This window comes from Euwallacea fornicatus, chromosome 34, assembly GCF_040115645.1.
Source record: "Euwallacea fornicatus isolate EFF26 chromosome 34, ASM4011564v1, whole genome shotgun sequence".
Lineage (NCBI taxonomy): Eukaryota > Metazoa > Arthropoda > Insecta > Coleoptera > Curculionidae > Euwallacea > Euwallacea fornicatus.
This window is the reverse complement of record NC_089574.1, coordinates 1,926,891-1,943,533: the sequence shown is the minus strand read 5'-3', so window position 1 is coordinate 1,943,533 and position 16,643 is coordinate 1,926,891. Positions and strand designations below refer to the sequence as shown.

Here is a 16,643-nt window from a genome sequence, read left to right as displayed (position 1 = left end):
TTGGATTGAATATTACATTGAGTTTTGATGATTTTATTGCTACTGATGTTTGATTATAATGATATGATCTTATACTTTATATTACTGCTTACCATGCTATAATATACTAACGAGTTCAAGATAGTTCATCTATGCGCACCTGCTTGTAGGTTTAGGACCTATAAGGTAATAATACCTGTGAAATGTAAATTCTGCCGAGGAAAGTGGGGCATTAGGTGATTGCTTCAAGTGTAACAGGTAAAAAGAAAAAATCAGGAATATTCCTTATCATATATACAGGGTGGCGCACCGAAAAGTGCCCACTAAGGTGTTTTTCACTGTAAACCGATTAATAAAAATATACACATGTACACTCCCTCCTCTCCAGCCTGTAGTCTACATCTCAAATGGCGGGAAGAGGCGAGTGATATCCTTTTTTTTTAAATTAAATTCCAAGCATATTTTTTATTTATTCATTAACAAGAAAGAAATCAGAGTGGGACCTTTTCAGTGCGCCACCCTATATATTAGCTGAAAGGAAGAATGCTGACTAAATGCGCTCTTAAAAATTGTCCTCTGCCCTTCGGGTTTTGTCTGAAGCCCTAAATTTGGGCCAAATTCTTATATCGAAAAAAGAAACATATCCATATGAACTAAATATTTGTTTCTAAAAGTAGGCAGATTTAAGTTTTTTTCGTTGTTCTAGAACCAAAGAACTGCAATTTCATTTAGGTACCATAACCATAACTGTAATGAAAATTGCACCCGAGATATTTTGCCGGTTATTATAAATAATCCACACCAGGTACCGCTTTCACCTTCCACCAATGGTCTACGGTCATTAGTAACGCTAAGCCCAAAATTTTCTACTTTTCGTAACCCTTGATGGTCCCCCAATAGACCAAAGACGCCCCGTACCATCCAACACAGATGTTATTCATCTATTATAATATTAAAAGCAAAAATGCTTTAGTACTACTGGCGCTGCCTGCCCTCATTTGCACTGTTAACACTTTACAATAAAGCTAAACAAACAAATGACGCAATATTGCCATCCTAGAACCACTGCCTGCAACGACTAAGTGGTACCCATTCAACCTCTGACCACATTCATATGGAATTCCGCGGTTAGAATTAGGTAGTTGTGCCTTTAACTCTGGTCGATTTGGTGGTACCACGACCATGCGGTCTAAAGAAGAAATTCCCAACAAAACTGACTATATGAAAGCGTACACTTTCAATCTTATCCAGACTGAGAGAACCAACTGCGAATTGGAAAATGAAGAAAACGTTGGAAGAATTGATGAGACTTTTTATAGGAACTTTTCTTGGCAGATTATGGGGAAGAGAAAAGAGAGGAAGCTGAGTCAATCTAAGACTGGTGAGTAATTTATTTTTAAGCTTTATTGGTTAACCGGGTTCGCTGAAGTTCTAACTACAGACTGCCTGAGGTTGGTGATATCATGTGGATACTTGAAATCCTGCTGATCATTGCTGATTTCGGGAATAGCGAAGATTTGTCTTTAAGCAAACATTCGTCGAATCTTTTATACGAAAGTGGGTTTTTGAGATGCCCATTTCGGTAGAGAGCTTTCGATGGTAGAGCTAGCGAAGAAGATACAATCAGTTAGGTTTTGAATAAATTTTAATGCAAACATTAATTTATAGTAAAGCAGTATCGACTTATCTGGAACTTTACTGGATAACTATATCCACGGAATCGGAGAAATTAGCAAATGACCTTCTCCATCATTCGATGGAACACCGCGTTGGTTAATTTATCGAGACCGCCTTGAGGCCCTAATGTCCACTTCGGTATAATGCAAGATATTATTTTAAGAAAACAAGGAGTGTAATTTAATGAATTCTATAACTGATATCAGTCTAAAAATAGTCGTGAGTAACACTTATAAGGAACAGCCTATCTCAAACCGTTACATTGACACTCAACACAATTAAATTTTAGTATTGTTCTTATCAGCTGTTTAACATTAAGCGTATCTGCAACTTTACCTGGTAATTATATTAATAAAATGGAATGGAAGAAGTTGAGCGATGATCTGCTCCATTATTTCTCTAGAATATCTCATTAATATCGAAAGGTTCATAGAGCCCTAATGTCCACCTTAACATGATGCATTTTTTTTTTTTTTTTAAGAAAAGGAGAAGTGTAATTAAGGCTACGAAAGAGATCAATCTAAAAATACTCGTGGATATCGCTGATCAGCGTCAGTCAATATCAAATCAAAGATTTTATGTTGTTTTTTATCATTATCGCGAACAAGTAACGTTTTACCATTATAGCCTTTCATAAAGCTATTAAATTGAATTAAAAAAGTTCGACGTAGAAATTGAAAGTTTACACAATTGACTATAAAATTCTACTAAACTTGGTGCACCAATCTTTTCATTTTGCAAATTTCGATCTTCCACAGGCCTTACATGTAATTTCAAAATTGCTCCATTTCCGTTTTCAGGAGATGTTCCTAAAATAAAAAATCGTGAGCTATCGGCTATGAACCCAGACACCACAAATGGAAGGCTACAAGACGCCAGGTAAATCGTTTTTTTTTGTTATGAATTAAATTGACCAGCGGTGGACCCTGAACTAGCCCACATGAAACTACATAGCGTTGGTAAGAAGCATTGCAACACATTTAAAGCTTTCGCAAATTTGATTTTTTTCAAAAATACTTAAACACGTATAATTTGATTTTTGAAAAGGCATTTAGTCCATTATTTTCGACGTTCGAGTTTCTTACGCCACTAATTTTTCCTTTCCAAATAGAAAAATACCCACTTTAGTATATCAAAAGAAAGGTAATTTTAATTCCGATCCAAAAAAATATCATTTTAATTCTGAGAATACTGTTGCATCTCTTATTGAATTACCTTTCATTTCGCACGCTACAATTAGTCCATTTCTATTTGGAAATAAAAATTTAATTGGGGTAACTGGATTGGGCTGAAAATTTGGAACATCGATTTTTTTTTTTTTTTTTTTTTTATAATTAAATTATGCGTTTTTAAGCACTTTTAAAAAAATATCGGGATTATAAAAGTCACAAACACGTTGCCATGCTTTTTACAAGCGCAGCATGTAAAACTGTTCTCCATTACTCCATCTCTTGACGCATTTTCAATTCGTTCAATGTGTTCCACGTAGCAACCTCTCTCTCTCTCTCTCAAGAGTTTTCATCAATCACAAAAAAGAGGACAAAAATAATTATTTTTACAATTCTGTCCTGCTTCGCAGGCAGTTTTATTTTGAAGCCAAGTGCGGAAAAATAATGGCGATTAAATCGCAAAGAAAATACCTTCCTGCGATAGTTGATATTTCCCCCCAAACTAGGGATGTTTACCTAACGACGTTTAGTAAAAATATATTAGTGTGGGTACAGTTAAGGCTTTGAAAAAATTTGCGATGAAATTTTTCGTTGTGATTTCAGCAAAAACCATGAAGAAGAGGTCGACAAAATCGTACTGCGGTCCAGAACCGACTTTACAGGAAATTTTCCCAAAAGGTCAGTAGCCAGCTAAAATGCTAGAAAGTATGTTTTAAATGATTTTTCAGAAAAGTTTCTAAACATACATTAACAATTGTTTTAGGTACTTCTCAACGTGCTATTTAAAGCCAAAAGTGGTTCCGGTTTGGTACACGGAATCTCTGATTCTAAACATCGGATCCACCAAAAGGTTCTACACCGAGAAAATTTGGTTTAAAGTAAGAGAAATTATTTAAAAAAACTGTAAATACGCTTTATGCTTAATTTATTTTTATTTTCAGAATGTACATCAACCTTACTACTGGTCCGAAAAAATGACTACAGAGGTGAACTTTCCTCCAACTAAAACCCACATTTCCCAACTGGATATTCCTGTACCAGCAGTAGATGGGCATTATATTTCCTTGGAGCCCCAGCAAATAGCCGCAGGAGTTTAATTTTAATTAAATCTTCCATAAACGAACCGAATGGTAACTGAACTTTCTGAGTAATGGAGCAACGTTATTTTTCACAATATTTTGTATGTTTTTGAGCCATAATAGACTGCGCTCTATGTTTAATTTAAAATTTTTGGATTCGTGCAGAATATAAATTGTTATCATTAATCAAATATGTTCCTGTTGAATATAACAATAAAATAAACAGTAATAAATAAAAAATAACAGTGATAAATTGGAATTTTACCGTTGAGTGAATATACAGGATTTCTACAAAGGGGTTCTCTAATTCAACACATAGCTATAAACCTTTGCAATTTTTCAAACAAACTAATGCAACAGTTGAAACGTTTCAAGCGATTCTTACAGTCAAACCTAAAGAATAATTCGGTGGATATACAGGGTGTCCCCAAACGTAGCGACACGCTTTTAGAGGTGCTGGAGGGCGCCAATATGAACTTGTTAAAAAGGAAATATGCCTGCAAAAAAAAAGTAAGTTTCTTATGCGAAGTACGTGTCGATGTGCATCCATGCACTGAGAAGGGGAGTACTGTCGAATGGTTCTCCTGATGTTAACACTCCGAATTCACTCCTCTGGAGTTATCCCAAATCTCTGGTCTACGAAATACCTATTAATAAAATGAGGAAGCAAACTGCTGAGCAAAAATAATAACCAGTTACACACATCTAGAAACTATTCCACCACCGACCATTACACAAGGTCCGCGAGTCAATGAACCGATGTTACAAACTTTGTATTGAAGCAAATGATCATCATTTTGAACAATTACCGCAAACCTTCGTTGATTCGTCAATAAAACAACGTCTAACATAGAAAAAAAGAAATTACAATGGCGACAACTATATTGCTTTTTGTCTGCTCAAACGGCCCATTTGCGGACACATGTACGTTTATTCAAGAAAAAAAGGTTGCATTAAGGTCACCCAACGCCCTTTAAAGAGTGTCGGTCTATGTCGGAACGTCCTGTATGCACTCAATCCCAAACTATTGCTTAAAATGAGTACTAAACCTAAGGGTCCAAGCAAGTTCTTCAAGATTTCAAGACCCTACAGGAGTTCCCCTTCGCAGCGTGCGTCTCCGAAACGACCCTCCTATGATAGTCCGAGAAAGAGTTCATACGTACGTTAATTGATCATAAAAGTCATCTGTCACTTTTCATTTGCTAATGAGTTTATTATGTTAGTTGAATTAAATATCAGGTGACCTAGAATTTGTCGTGTTGATGATCAAGTGAACTCTCCAATTACTAACTTAAAATTAACGGCATTGAATCAGCAATATTTAAGTATAATTAATGCACTTCAACTATGAATTCACTGAACAGAACTGCTATTATGACCATTTTCTATTTTCGAATGATACCGCGGGGGAGGCTAAACGAATTGGATTTTTCGATAAAAATCACTGGGAACATTCCAATTGTTACTTATGTAAATTGAATTGGGTAACAACTGATCCATAATTTGTGATGTAATTTAGGGAATTAATTTCCATATAGTCACGTGAAAGTATGGAAAAAGCCAAAATCGTAACCACGTAGGATCTACCGTGGACCGAGTACTTACAAGGTAACTTAGATGCCATCGCTAGCAACCGTTATTTCAAATTTGTCGGAAGTGTGCTACAGAATACTTTGAAATTTTAGGTAAGAAAAGGTACATTTTTGCGAGGGTCTAAAGGATTGACGAAACAGAAAATGATCTCTCAAATCATATATCAATATTACTACACTTCCTATCTACCTGTTGGAAAGCTTCAAAACACCCAGTAATGGAAATATTCCTTAAAAAGCGAGAGTTATAAAATTCTAGAATACAATCTAATGAAATTCTATTATTCTGGGTCTGCAAATCAGTAAATCTCCACGATGGCTAATAAAAGATAACTCTGTGCAATGTCTATCGTCATTAAAAAAAAAACACCTCCTTCATGACCCATATAAAAGACATTGTCCTTCACCTTAAAAATTCTTCGGCAGGTAGGGTCCCCAATCTCACATGGTAAAATTACGGTTTGGCTTAGTACCACCGGTACCTTGCGGGTACCGTTACAGTTTCGTTTACGAACTGGTGCTAGTGTGCTCATACAGTCGATCCGAAATCGTATTCACGCGCTCTTATACGTAGAAATCAGCGTTTCAGTAGATTATAAGTTTTGTTAAATTTAGGTATTTATAGTGAGAATTTTGTTTTTGTGTGTTTAGAGATACATATATTGATAGGTAAGAGCTTGAGCTAAACACTGAAACTTGGACTGAGTTTGAACGATTCTATACAGGTCCTATTCGGTAGAAAACAACGGTAAAAAACTATAATTTTTTAAAAAATTGTTAAGATTGATTAAGTACTTTGTACTTAGCTACGTGCTAAGGTGGGTGTAATTGGATATGACATATTAAAGAATACGTTTTAAGGAGTTTTGGTTGGAACAGAACAACTGTAATAAAACAAAACAATGCCACAATAAACAATAAATTATGGTTGGTGATATACAGGTAAAAATAAAAGATCCTACAAGCGAGTTACACGGGGACCATCAATCTCTTTGCATTTTTTATCTAAAAAATGAAATATTTTTAGGTCGTTTTCAGACAATTTTTTTTTAACGTACTACGTCAAACTTGTAGTTGATTTTTCCCATTAAGAACGTGGAAACTCGAAAAAAGGGAAAAGGATGGAGAGAGTTCCCACTGAATAATAACTCCGTTTGCACAGGGTGGGCCAATTTTCACATTATTGTAAATTGTATTTTTTTATCGTATATATAAAAGAGAAATGGCAAAAACATATTTCTCGATATAAAAAAAAGTCGGTGATGGTAGCGTCAATGAAATTATACATATTTTACATCTAGAAACTCTCCATTATTTTGGAAATTCTCAATTGCGCCTGAAAAGCACAAAAGCGAATTTACAAATGTTGAGTTTTCGGGCACTTCGCGCGCCACTGAGACTTACTTTAATCTTAAGAGGCCTAAGAGGGCCTAAAAAGGCGTTCAATTCGTAAATTTACAATTTAACCGAAACTCCATATATTAAAATTTCTAAGATCACCGCAATCACCCTCAACGCTTGCCCCCTCTACACCCGGAATGCTTGTTTCGTCGCGTATTGTTGCACTTCTTCAGCTCTGGTTTCAAGTCCCAAAATCATCTTAGAGGAAGTCATCTTACGCATTACCTTCAATCACATCCATTTCCATTCCAACGAGAGAATGAGTAAATAACGTAACAGTGCTTTTTCCATGTGGGTCATCTTCAGCGATGAGTGCAAATAGCATTCGGCTAATTACTTGGCAAAACATGACAATGTCGAATTGCTGGCTTGTTTACTGTTATCACAACCAGTTCAGTAACATTATTAAAAATAATTATATACGATGTTAGTAAAAAGTGTCGCAAAACGTTTGTAACTTTCGTTAACTCGATATTTTTTTAGAAATGTTTAAAAACTTGTATGATTTCAATAAAAAAAATAAAAAAAAAAAAAAAAAGAAAAAAAAAGGTATTTAATGCAATATTTTCCATGTTCGAATATTTTGCCCCAGTCCAGCTCTTCCTGCTAACTTTTCACTTTGGAACGGAAAAGTATCCACTGCAGCTCTTCGAGTGAAAGGAAATTTGATAAGGCATACGACGACGTACTCAGAACAAAAATCTGATCTACAGCTTTTTAACGAATTCGAACGTGAAACTATGGAGTAGTAATGCTCAAAACTACGTGTGTACTTTACTATTGCAAAATTCGTATTGTTCAACAATTCAAACTTTAATCAAGCCAGTTTTCAAGTACCTATCAGATATCGCCGTTATCTCAGTTCCATTCAATGGTAGGTAGCTAAGTAATTATTTGAAGGAAACAGTTTTAATTTTTAACATAATAACTTTATTTGCAATTGTGTGGTTGAAGCGTGACAGACCTTATACAACTATCGCACAGCAACACAGTGAACTATTGAATAAGGTTCATGTACGTGTAAGTTGTAATAACTTTAATATCTGCAATAACCCTCAGAACAGTAGTAACAATTACTCAAAAAAACGGCGTGCATGTGAATATAGGTTAAAGGTGATTTTAATACGTTTTTTTTTCAGCTTTTTCACAATGGCAAACACACAGATCTTTCTACTAGTCATTCTTGGTATCACATCTTCCAGCCTACAAGATGTCACAGACAACAAAGTGAACTCTGAGAACGAGAGTCCTTTGGCGGCAATTGCGAAAGAAATTTTAAAAGAGAAAAACTTGGAAAATATAGGCGGGGTGGTAGGGGTCCTTGGTCCATTAAAGTATCTCGAGCTTTGAAAATTTTTCTTTTAACTTTCAGGTGAACAGTTTCATACAATCCGGGGGGGCTAAACAGATAATGGATGGAGTCTTGCAAAATCTGGCCTCAAATGCCAATTCTGCACAACTTCTCGAGAGCCTCGGTAGTGTTTTTGCCAACGGTGACGAATATACCGGAAATAATGAGGTTGGGAAAGAACAAACCAAAACGAAAGGTATGAGATATCAGAATATGTTAGATCCCGTACTGCTTAATTTCCGTCTCAAACTATTTTCAAATACGAAATAGGATTCATCTTGTTTGCCTTGGTAAACTCAAACAATCTACCTCTTGTATGCCTGCGTTTGCAAGATTGAAAAATCCTTTATAAGAAATATGAAGTATACATGGTGTTCCTTAGTGCCGGGCTTATGTGCCGGTGCGTGATTCCTCGGGTTAGTTTATGAAAAAAGTTTATATGAACGTATGCTCACAACGGCCCAAATTGTTAGCTAAAGGGTGTTGAAATTTTTCTTTTAAAATCGTTATTTTCAAACTTCTCAGATTGAGAGATTGATGTTGCTTTCAATTCTATAATGAATCTTGTTAGGCCATAAAACCCTCTAATTTAATTAAAAAAAACCAATTCTATTGCGCAATCAGTGGCGTCCCTGCATACAGGTTTTTCGATATTATACTCTAAAAAGTGGCACGTCACTGACATATTTTGCGGGATTTTTTTTCTGATTATGCTAGTAAATTGCATAAGGAAAAGGTCTTTTACGCTTTTCTCGTCAGATGAATCGTTCTTGATTAAAACAATAAAAATCACTGTAATTAATATGTTTATTTTCAGAGTTTATTACAAGTTATTATTTTACATGAAATATTATATATTTTATACTTCATTATAAGTTACATTTTTTGTGTAGATTTATCCAGAATATTCTCTTGAAAACACATCGATGGCGTACCATTTTTTTGGTAAATAATGTCGGAAGACTTATATGTAGGAATGCCACTGGTTGAGCTATAGAATCACTCGTCTTATTAAAACGCGGAATTTTATGTCCAATTAACATATACCAAAATTGAAAACAATATCAAAAACAATTTCTGAGAAATTAAAAAAAAACAATTACTGAGAACTTAAAAAACAATTTCTGAGAAATTAAAAAAACAATTTCTGAGAAATAAAAAAAACAATTTCTGAGTAATTAAAAAACAATTTCTGAGCAATTAAAAAACAATTTCTGAGAAATTAAAAACAATTACTGAGAAATTAAAAAACAATTTCTGAGAAAATAAAAAAAACAATTTGAAGAGAAAAATTTCAATACAATAAAAAATTGAGCAGTTGCACATATATATTCATATGACCTTTGCTTCATAAAATTACCTATTGGTGATGATATGGTATGTAACCTTTGATATCACATCTTGAAATATTACCACGACATTAAGAAACACCCTGTATATGAGGTTTTCAAAGCTCCTAGTACTCTGAATAAGTGAACTTAGTTCAATAAATGATTATTCAATCTATACGCGTTTACCAATAATTTGACTACATAATTCAAATGAGTAAATTATTGCTTAATGAGTAACAATATTACTGTGGTAGTCAAAGGGCAATCACTTTTAATGGTGTTTTCATCGCATCTAAATGGGTGAAATATTAAGTTCTTTCGAAAATTGTTGATTCAGATTTCACAAATCACATATAGATAAAACTTTGGATGACTCAAATATTACATCCTCTTTTCTATATGAACAAACCTTGATTTAACACTTATATATATAAATATATATATATATATATGCTCCCATGCATTATTTTGAAGGACTATAACTTCCGAAATAGACCTTTTGCACCAACCGTTTTGGATTGAAAAATATCTCAACTATTGAGTTTTAACACTAAAATTTACATCTCAAATGATGCACAAGTAACGGCGTAGTAAAGCCGCATTACATGAAAAGCACGTTTACAGCGTTTTGCAAATAAAGATTATTTCAAAAAATTGTTGCTCACAAAATAGACCTTCTGCACCAATGAATTTTAGGTTGAATTCCATCGTGAATAGTCGATAAACAGAACATTTTTAAGCTTGATTTGCATAGAAAAAGTGGCGTAATGGAGCCGAAACTCTTTTCCATTCCCATCTCTTGCATGAAAAAAAAACTATGAAAACTTGTAACCTTCGAAATAAATTTACTGCACATACCAACTTAATTACAGCAAATAATAGAAAAAATTCCAGCTCTGATTACTCTAAATCTAACTGAATTTAAAATATTATAAAACCTAATTTGGTATGATTTTTTTTATTTTAGAAGAAACTAAATGGAAATCTAATTATTATGTGAAACAATTTTGATTTGCAGATGAAATAAATCCCATGGAACTCTTATCAAGTCTGGGTTCTATCGTAGGAGCTATGAACGGAGACGCAGAAGGGGATGGTAATCAAGCTAACCCTGTAGCTCTTCTACAAGGATTAGGTGCAATACTGGGGGGTGCTAAGGAAAGTAAGTTTTAAAACCAATCTCAGCTCGAACCTGAATAATACAATGCTATAATCACATCAGATGGCGGTGGCAACAATGCAGCAGCCCTTCTACAAGGACTTGGAGCCCTAATGAATAGGGCTTCGCAAGATAATAGTAAGCCAAAAGAAGATAATCCTGCTGCAGCCCTTCTTGAAGGGATCGGCTCAATTCTGGGAGCTGCAGCAAATAATGGAAACCAAGGAGGTGGGAGATTTGTTTCCCGGGCAGAGACTTGAGGCTTTTAATGCGTATTGGTTTCGCAGAAGGAATTGATGCTGCTTCATTAATTCAAGGGCTGGGGTCTTTACTAGGAAGAGGTCAGGAAGGCGGTAAATCGGGTTTAAACCCGGAGCTGATAGGGAATTTGGCAAATATGTTTGCAAATTCGCAAAATGAGCTCAAGAAAGCTGCCAAACCCGGGAAACCAAAGACGAAGAAAGCTGTGAACGGAAGTAAATCTAAGCCAAGAAAGGTTTGTTTTGAGACATTAAGTATATTACGTGTAGGTATACAGGGTGTCCTCCAATTATATCAACAAACTTTAAGAGGGGGTGGAGGACGTCAATACAAATTTCTTTCCTTTGATAAGTGCCTCTTAAAGTTTATCGTTACTTCAGCAGATTACCAAACTTCAGGGTGGGATTCTGTGAATGAATCCGAGGCGAAAAGTTGATATAAAAACAGGTGCGATAATGCTTCGTTTCAAAGATACAGGGTGTCCAACTCTCTTTAACAAGTCGTTACATATTAATAAAACTCCGAAATAGCAGGAAGACGCGAACTAGTATGAAGTTGAAACTTAGTGATAGTTTTACGTATTTAGTACAAAGGATTTTTTTTAAGCTATAAATTGCTTTGTCTCTTTTTGCTGGCGGTGTGCAAGGGGAACGTTGAAAATAAAAAAAAAACAAATAAGAAAAATATTTTATTAACTCTGCAGTTAAACAAATGAAACGCGATTTTTATATAAAAAAAAATTAAATAAGAAAAACTAAACTTCAATAGTTGCCGAAATGATCCTCCTTCAACTTAAATGCAAGAATTAGATCATCTTAAAATCGATTGCCGAACACATTGAAATATCCCCGGTGTATATCTCGCCTGATTGCATGATTTCCATATCTGTTGGATTAATTCTTCTTCAGTGCTGGCCGGAGTTCTGTAAACGAAGATCTTTACATGTCCTCAAAGGAAAACATCTAACAGATTTAAATCCGTTGGCCTGCGTGGTCATAACTACGGTTAATGCGAAAGTATAAAAGTTTAGTGCCGCATAAATAGAAATAATCCCCATAAATAACACTGTAAAATTTCAACGAAATCGGCTAAAGGATTATAAAGATGTTGAGAAAGAAACGATTTAATAAAAGAAGTTTCACATTCTGCATCTCGAAAACGAAACATTGCCGCAGCCACGTTTATATAAACTTTTCGTCTTAGAAACACTCAAATAATCACCTTTTGAAGTTGGGCCGCGTACTTAAAGAACACCCTGTATATTTTTGGGACACCGTGAATAAGACACGTTTGTAATCTAACAATTACCTTAGACTAGCACATCTGGCTCTGATGGAAAAAAGGAAACTAGTGGGTTCGCCTCTGTAGTTAAATCTGTCCTATCTGGTCAAAACGGGTCAGCAGGTCTAGATATTAGCTTTATTAGTGAGAACTTTGAGCTGATCCTAAAAATGGCAAAATCATGGGCCAGTCCTGAAATCAAAGTTCGTAGAAACCATTGCATGTGTGTGTGTGTGTGTTGTTAACCAAGTCTTCGTCTATGTTTGCATGTACCACTGTTACGTTAACTTGAATTTTAGAAGTATCTTGATCCCATAGAGGACGTAATGCATGTGTATAGGGAAGTGAGCGATAAAGAGAAAGAAATTAATTTTAAGAAGCTTTTGCCAAGAATTTTGAGGATCCTTCGTTCTTATGAGGAACTACTTAAACCTCATGTTGAAAGGGTACATGAATTTACTAACAACTTAACTTGAAAAGTTGTTGTTTCCCGCTCATACATTTTCTGTAATATTAGGTCAAAAAAGACTCCTTTGACTTGAACAGCATAGTGAGCATTGCAAGCAGCTTCCTGAGTCAAATGAACAACGCCAAAGAAGGATCCAGTTTTATGGATTACGTGCCTATGATTATGAATACTATAAGTGCCTTTTCTGGTAAAAGCTTTTGCCCGTTTCAGAAACATAAGAAAAAACTAAATCAACTTACAGGGCCAGAAGCAGACGAAAGGGCTCAGAGCCATTCAGGGCACTCGTGGGCCTTGCCCCCAATCATAGAAAAAATCCACATCTACTTCGAATCTTTTATGAGCTCAGATATGGGAAAACAGCTACTGAGCTATATAGAAAACCAAAAAGCTTTTAAGGTCAGATTTACGTTTTATTGCCAATCACTGAATGCACTAATATACGACTCAATAGGTATTCCAAGATAAAAACGGCAAATTTGACTATGAAAAGTTCAAGGAGCTAATTGAGAATCACTCATTCAGGAGACACTGGTTGCAAAGAGTTTCGCAAAAGATCGTGGAGTATTTAAAGCTGATTTCTGATGAGAAGGTCCAGAAACAGTATGTGTCCCTTTTCCCGAAATGCTGCCAAATTTAAATTATCTTGTTCAATCAGCATATGCACTCAATTTCAGGTATATTAATATGGGAATTACCTTCACCAATTCTTACCTTAAGAACTCAGGCTTCCCTAAAGACTCTTTACTTAACCCTAAACAACCAGTAATATCTGTTACAAATTTCGCTAACTTTGCCGCGAAAAAGTATCTGGATGCTGACATCAGCGCTAGAGAATACGTGGAACCTACAGTATTATACATCCAGGTACTCGACCCGCCATTAATCTCAACAACCTCAATTTATTTCCATTACTTACTCGCAGGACCTTTTGACAATGGCGAAAAAATCCGTAGCTCAAACTGAGCTAACAGACAAATTAACCGACACTATTAACATGGAGATAATCGAGCCTGTTACAAGGGTAAATAGGGCGTACAGGTTCGCAAAATTGCAGCCTAAATGTGATATGTAAGTACCAGTATTGTCCAAAATTTATATACTTAGTCGTTTATATTATTCCTAGCTACTTATTCTGTGTCCTGAACCAGGAAACACCTTCAAGTGACACTGGAAGCCTTCCAGGGCTGAAAAAACTTCTTTATAAAGGCTACAGTTTAGTGGCCGCGTGGTTCCTAAGAGTAGATACAACGAGTTCCTACTGGGACCTCTATGAGGTCATAACTGAACAGAGGAACTGCCAAGTACGTGCAAGTTTTGACGGTTTATTAAAATTTATAATTTCTGTGCTTTTTCTCAGGATTATTACAAGGAGTCATGCGATGGCTTTTACCACGAAGAAGTGAAGGCCACAACGGAATATGTACATAATGAGCTTTAAATTGATTTATAAACAGTGTAATCGTATGTTTCCTTTTTTCAAAAAGTTAATTTCTTAAATATATAAAAACAGCTCACTGTGTCCCTTTTCTTATTCTCTGAGATATTTGTTCTAATCTGTTTGTACTATTTTGTTATCAAATAATTTGTCGAGACTATTTAGCATAAGATCTAGAAGTCTCGGAGATAAAAATTAAAGGCATATAAATCCTTATATTTGTGATTGAAATTAGAGTGATAATTATTTTAATAAACAGTTTTAAGGAAGGTGAAAATGTCTCATTTTGAATTACCTACATACAAGGTGACTCAAAACCGGCGGCTGTGAATTAATAACTTTCAATTAAGCATAGATATAGTTGGTATCGATTCTAAGCCGTTTGGAACTTAGCGTCAAAAATGCGGGAGACATTTCTCTACAATTTCTGTAGAAATTTCATTTAATAAATCTTGAAATTAAGTCTGCAAATAAGGAAACGTTTTTCCCACACCCTAATTCACCTGATTTATTCCTGATTTCCCTATTGGAAATCGAGACGCTACTTGTGACAAATCGTTGAGACGGAGATTTATCAATGAGTTCATCTGTAATTTACTAATATTTTATGAATTTTTCTATGCAAGAGTGTAAGCTTTTTTCTAGAAGAATTACTCATTTGAACACGTTAAAATGCACGCTTTTTCAAGTGTTTCCTAGACTTAAACGCGTATGTTTGATTTTGGCTCAAACTCATCAGGATCGAATGGGAACTGGATAAACAGAAACACTATTATATATACACTTTGTTTAATTTTACATACAACTACAATATAAGAGGGAATATACGAATTACACCTTGTCCCATAGCTTTAGAAAACCAAATCTGTGCCCCTGGTATTCTCATCGATCCACCGATCAAACCTCTTAATCATCTCGCTGGACATGTGATTCTTGTAATCTCCAACAATTCCTTTACGTATAAAATGCTGTCCGGTTTTTTGATAAAATTCTTCCCCTCTCTCGTTGTCCACCAGCACCTGTTAAAACCAATTGCTACAAACATAACTTTCGGACATAAAAAACTGTACGCACCTGCAGGTTACAAGCCTTATTCTCTCTCATATTCTGGAAACTCAGGAACTCGCAAATAGTGTCCACTTCCTCGTCAGTCAAAGACTTCCCTAAGAACTTGGCGATAGTTCTAACAGTTTGCGGAGTGTTAGCCTTCATTTCCTCATATCTTAAGATCAAAATATTCGGATCATTCCGTCTCTTCCAAAAACCAAAGTAGTGGTGAAAAACTGAACCAATGGGAAGAGCATCGTTTAGGAAAAGTTCACAAAATGTGTCAAAATCCACGGTTACTTTATGTACCAAGTTGAGGTGGAAGAAGTAAGAAACGCAGAGATCCTTGGGGTTACGCATGGTGTAAATCATCTGGAGGTTGATGTTTTTTAATCATTTCCAGCAAGACTACTACTAACTCACCTTAGGTTTAACAGTAAAAATTTCCTCAGGTAAAAGCTCAATAGGCAAATGACTTTTGATGCATCGGGGCGAGGGTAAATCCTCAACAAAGCTGACAGAATCTCTAATCAAATGATCCAGTTGATCCGTGAAGCTCCCCATAAAATTGAATAACAGGTCTAAGGACAGGTGAATTTTCTTATAGCGAGGAATTGAATAGTTGCAAGAATCACTACTAATTGAGTCTACGTACTCAATCATTATTACTGAAAATCTATGATGATTATTCTTCAATATTTTTATTGAAATATTCCAAGGCACTTACTCCATGAGAGGCGCTCTGAGCTGCTGTAGCACTGTTCGAGCTGTATGAAAATCCAAATTGTTTTGGATGAGCCAGATCATTTCTTGACACCAAGTTGAACCTGTTCGCGGATAGCTGACCAGCCATACGTCATCCTTACGCACTGGAGCCTTCCAAATTCTCTCGGCGAAATTAGAATAAAATACCGGTAAAAGACAATGTCCCGAAACGCCATTTTCACTGTTATTTTCACGTCCATGAAACGCTTTCATGCAGTGCACTTCCTGTTGCTCGGACATCTTTATCTTCTATAGCAGCTACTTCTGATATAAAATAGAAAAATTTGCTTTTAAGAGAATGTTATTGCAATTTCACTTTCCTCTCAAATGCACTTTCTCGATGCCTTAAGGAACTTTGATTGCAAGCAGTTTGTAGGCTATTATACAGGCTTAAATGAAAGCGATACCATGAGAAATTATCATGGACTTAAAATGACACCTCTTAAGTTAAAAGACCAAGTTATTACGCGGATCTAAAAGTGCAAAACGGTTCTTGTGTTGCGTTTTTCTTCATCTTGGAAGATTTAAACGGACAATTACCATTTATTTTCGGACTCATATAAGTAAATGCACGATGCATCACCACTGACGATGCTGTGCACATTTTTAGAGGTACCTGCGTTGAAGCGATCTAAAGTTTTTTGATA

General features: G+C 35.4%; 3 protein-coding genes across 6 annotated transcripts; 2 read left to right on the top strand and 1 right to left on the bottom strand.

Moving 5' to 3' along the window:
* Positions 1–1,042: 1,042 nt before the first annotated feature.
* LOC136348712 (uncharacterized) lies at positions 1,043–4,157 on the top strand. Its single transcript, XM_066299805.1, has 5 exons — positions 1,043–1,360; positions 2,457–2,535; positions 3,429–3,503; positions 3,589–3,703; positions 3,767–4,157. The coding sequence occupies exons 1-5, from the start codon at positions 1,162–1,164 to the stop codon at positions 3,920–3,922; spliced, it is 624 nt and encodes a 207-aa protein (XP_066155902.1). The 5' UTR covers positions 1,043–1,161; the 3' UTR covers positions 3,923–4,157.
* Positions 4,158–5,990: 1,833 nt separating this feature from the next.
* On the top strand, positions 5,991–14,453 carry LOC136348709 (uncharacterized). 4 transcript variants are annotated; one of them, XM_066299801.1, is made up of 15 exons: positions 5,991–6,165; positions 8,037–8,208; positions 8,270–8,444; positions 10,598–10,741; positions 10,802–10,966; positions 11,026–11,234; positions 12,313–12,483; positions 12,580–12,726; positions 12,798–12,936; positions 12,991–13,145; positions 13,201–13,349; positions 13,424–13,613; positions 13,672–13,817; positions 13,873–14,050; positions 14,107–14,453. In XM_066299801.1, exons 2-15 carry the CDS (start codon positions 8,047–8,049, stop codon positions 14,185–14,187), a joined length of 2,211 nt encoding a protein of 736 aa, XP_066155898.1. In that variant the 5' UTR covers positions 5,991–6,165; positions 8,037–8,046; the 3' UTR covers positions 14,188–14,453. The 4 variants fall into 4 exon arrangements, with proteins under 4 accessions (XP_066155898.1, XP_066155897.1, XP_066155896.1 ...); XM_066299800.1 differs by lacking the exon at positions 5,991–6,165 and adding an exon at positions 7,771–7,911; XM_066299799.1 differs by lacking the exon at positions 5,991–6,165 and adding an exon at positions 7,782–7,917.
* Positions 14,454–14,585: 132 nt separating this feature from the next.
* Positions 14,586–16,337, bottom strand: LOC136348711 (luciferin sulfotransferase-like). The gene is made up of 4 exons (XM_066299804.1): positions 15,959–16,337; positions 15,655–15,907; positions 15,259–15,603; positions 14,586–15,203 (listed from the first exon to the last, which is right to left on the bottom strand). Exons 1-4 carry the CDS (start codon positions 16,234–16,236, stop codon positions 15,036–15,038), a joined length of 1,044 nt encoding a protein of 347 aa, XP_066155901.1. The 5' UTR covers positions 16,237–16,337; the 3' UTR covers positions 14,586–15,035.
* Positions 16,338–16,643: the final 306 nt, after the last annotated feature.

Bases quoted from the DNA above. Each gene is read 5' to 3' on its own strand.
- LOC136348711 (XM_066299804.1), bottom strand. From the start codon at position 16,236: ATGTCCGAGCAACAGGAAGTGCACTGCATGAAAGCGTTTCATGGACGT. The intron at 15,908-15,958 runs GTAAGTGCCTTG...TAATCATCATAG, and splicing joins CTCAGAGCGCCTCTCATGGA to ATTTTCAGTAATAATGATTG. The intron at 15,604-15,654 runs GTGAGTTAGTAG...ATCAACCTCCAG, and splicing joins TTTTTACTGTTAAACCTAAG to ATGATTTACACCATGCGTAA.
- LOC136348709 (XM_066299799.1), top strand. The intron at 8,445-10,597 runs GTATGAGATATC...TTTGATTTGCAG, and splicing joins AGAACAAACCAAAACGAAAG to ATGAAATAAATCCCATGGAA. The intron at 10,742-10,801 runs GTAAGTTTTAAA...TAATCACATCAG, and splicing joins ACTGGGGGGTGCTAAGGAAA to ATGGCGGTGGCAACAATGCA.
- LOC136348712 (XM_066299805.1), top strand. From the start codon at position 1,162: ATGCGGTCTAAAGAAGAAATTCCCAACAAAACTGACTATATGAAAGCG. The intron at 3,504-3,588 runs GTCAGTAGCCAG...CAATTGTTTTAG, and splicing joins ACAGGAAATTTTCCCAAAAG to GTACTTCTCAACGTGCTATT. The intron at 3,704-3,766 runs GTAAGAGAAATT...TTTTATTTTCAG, and splicing joins CCGAGAAAATTTGGTTTAAA to AATGTACATCAACCTTACTA.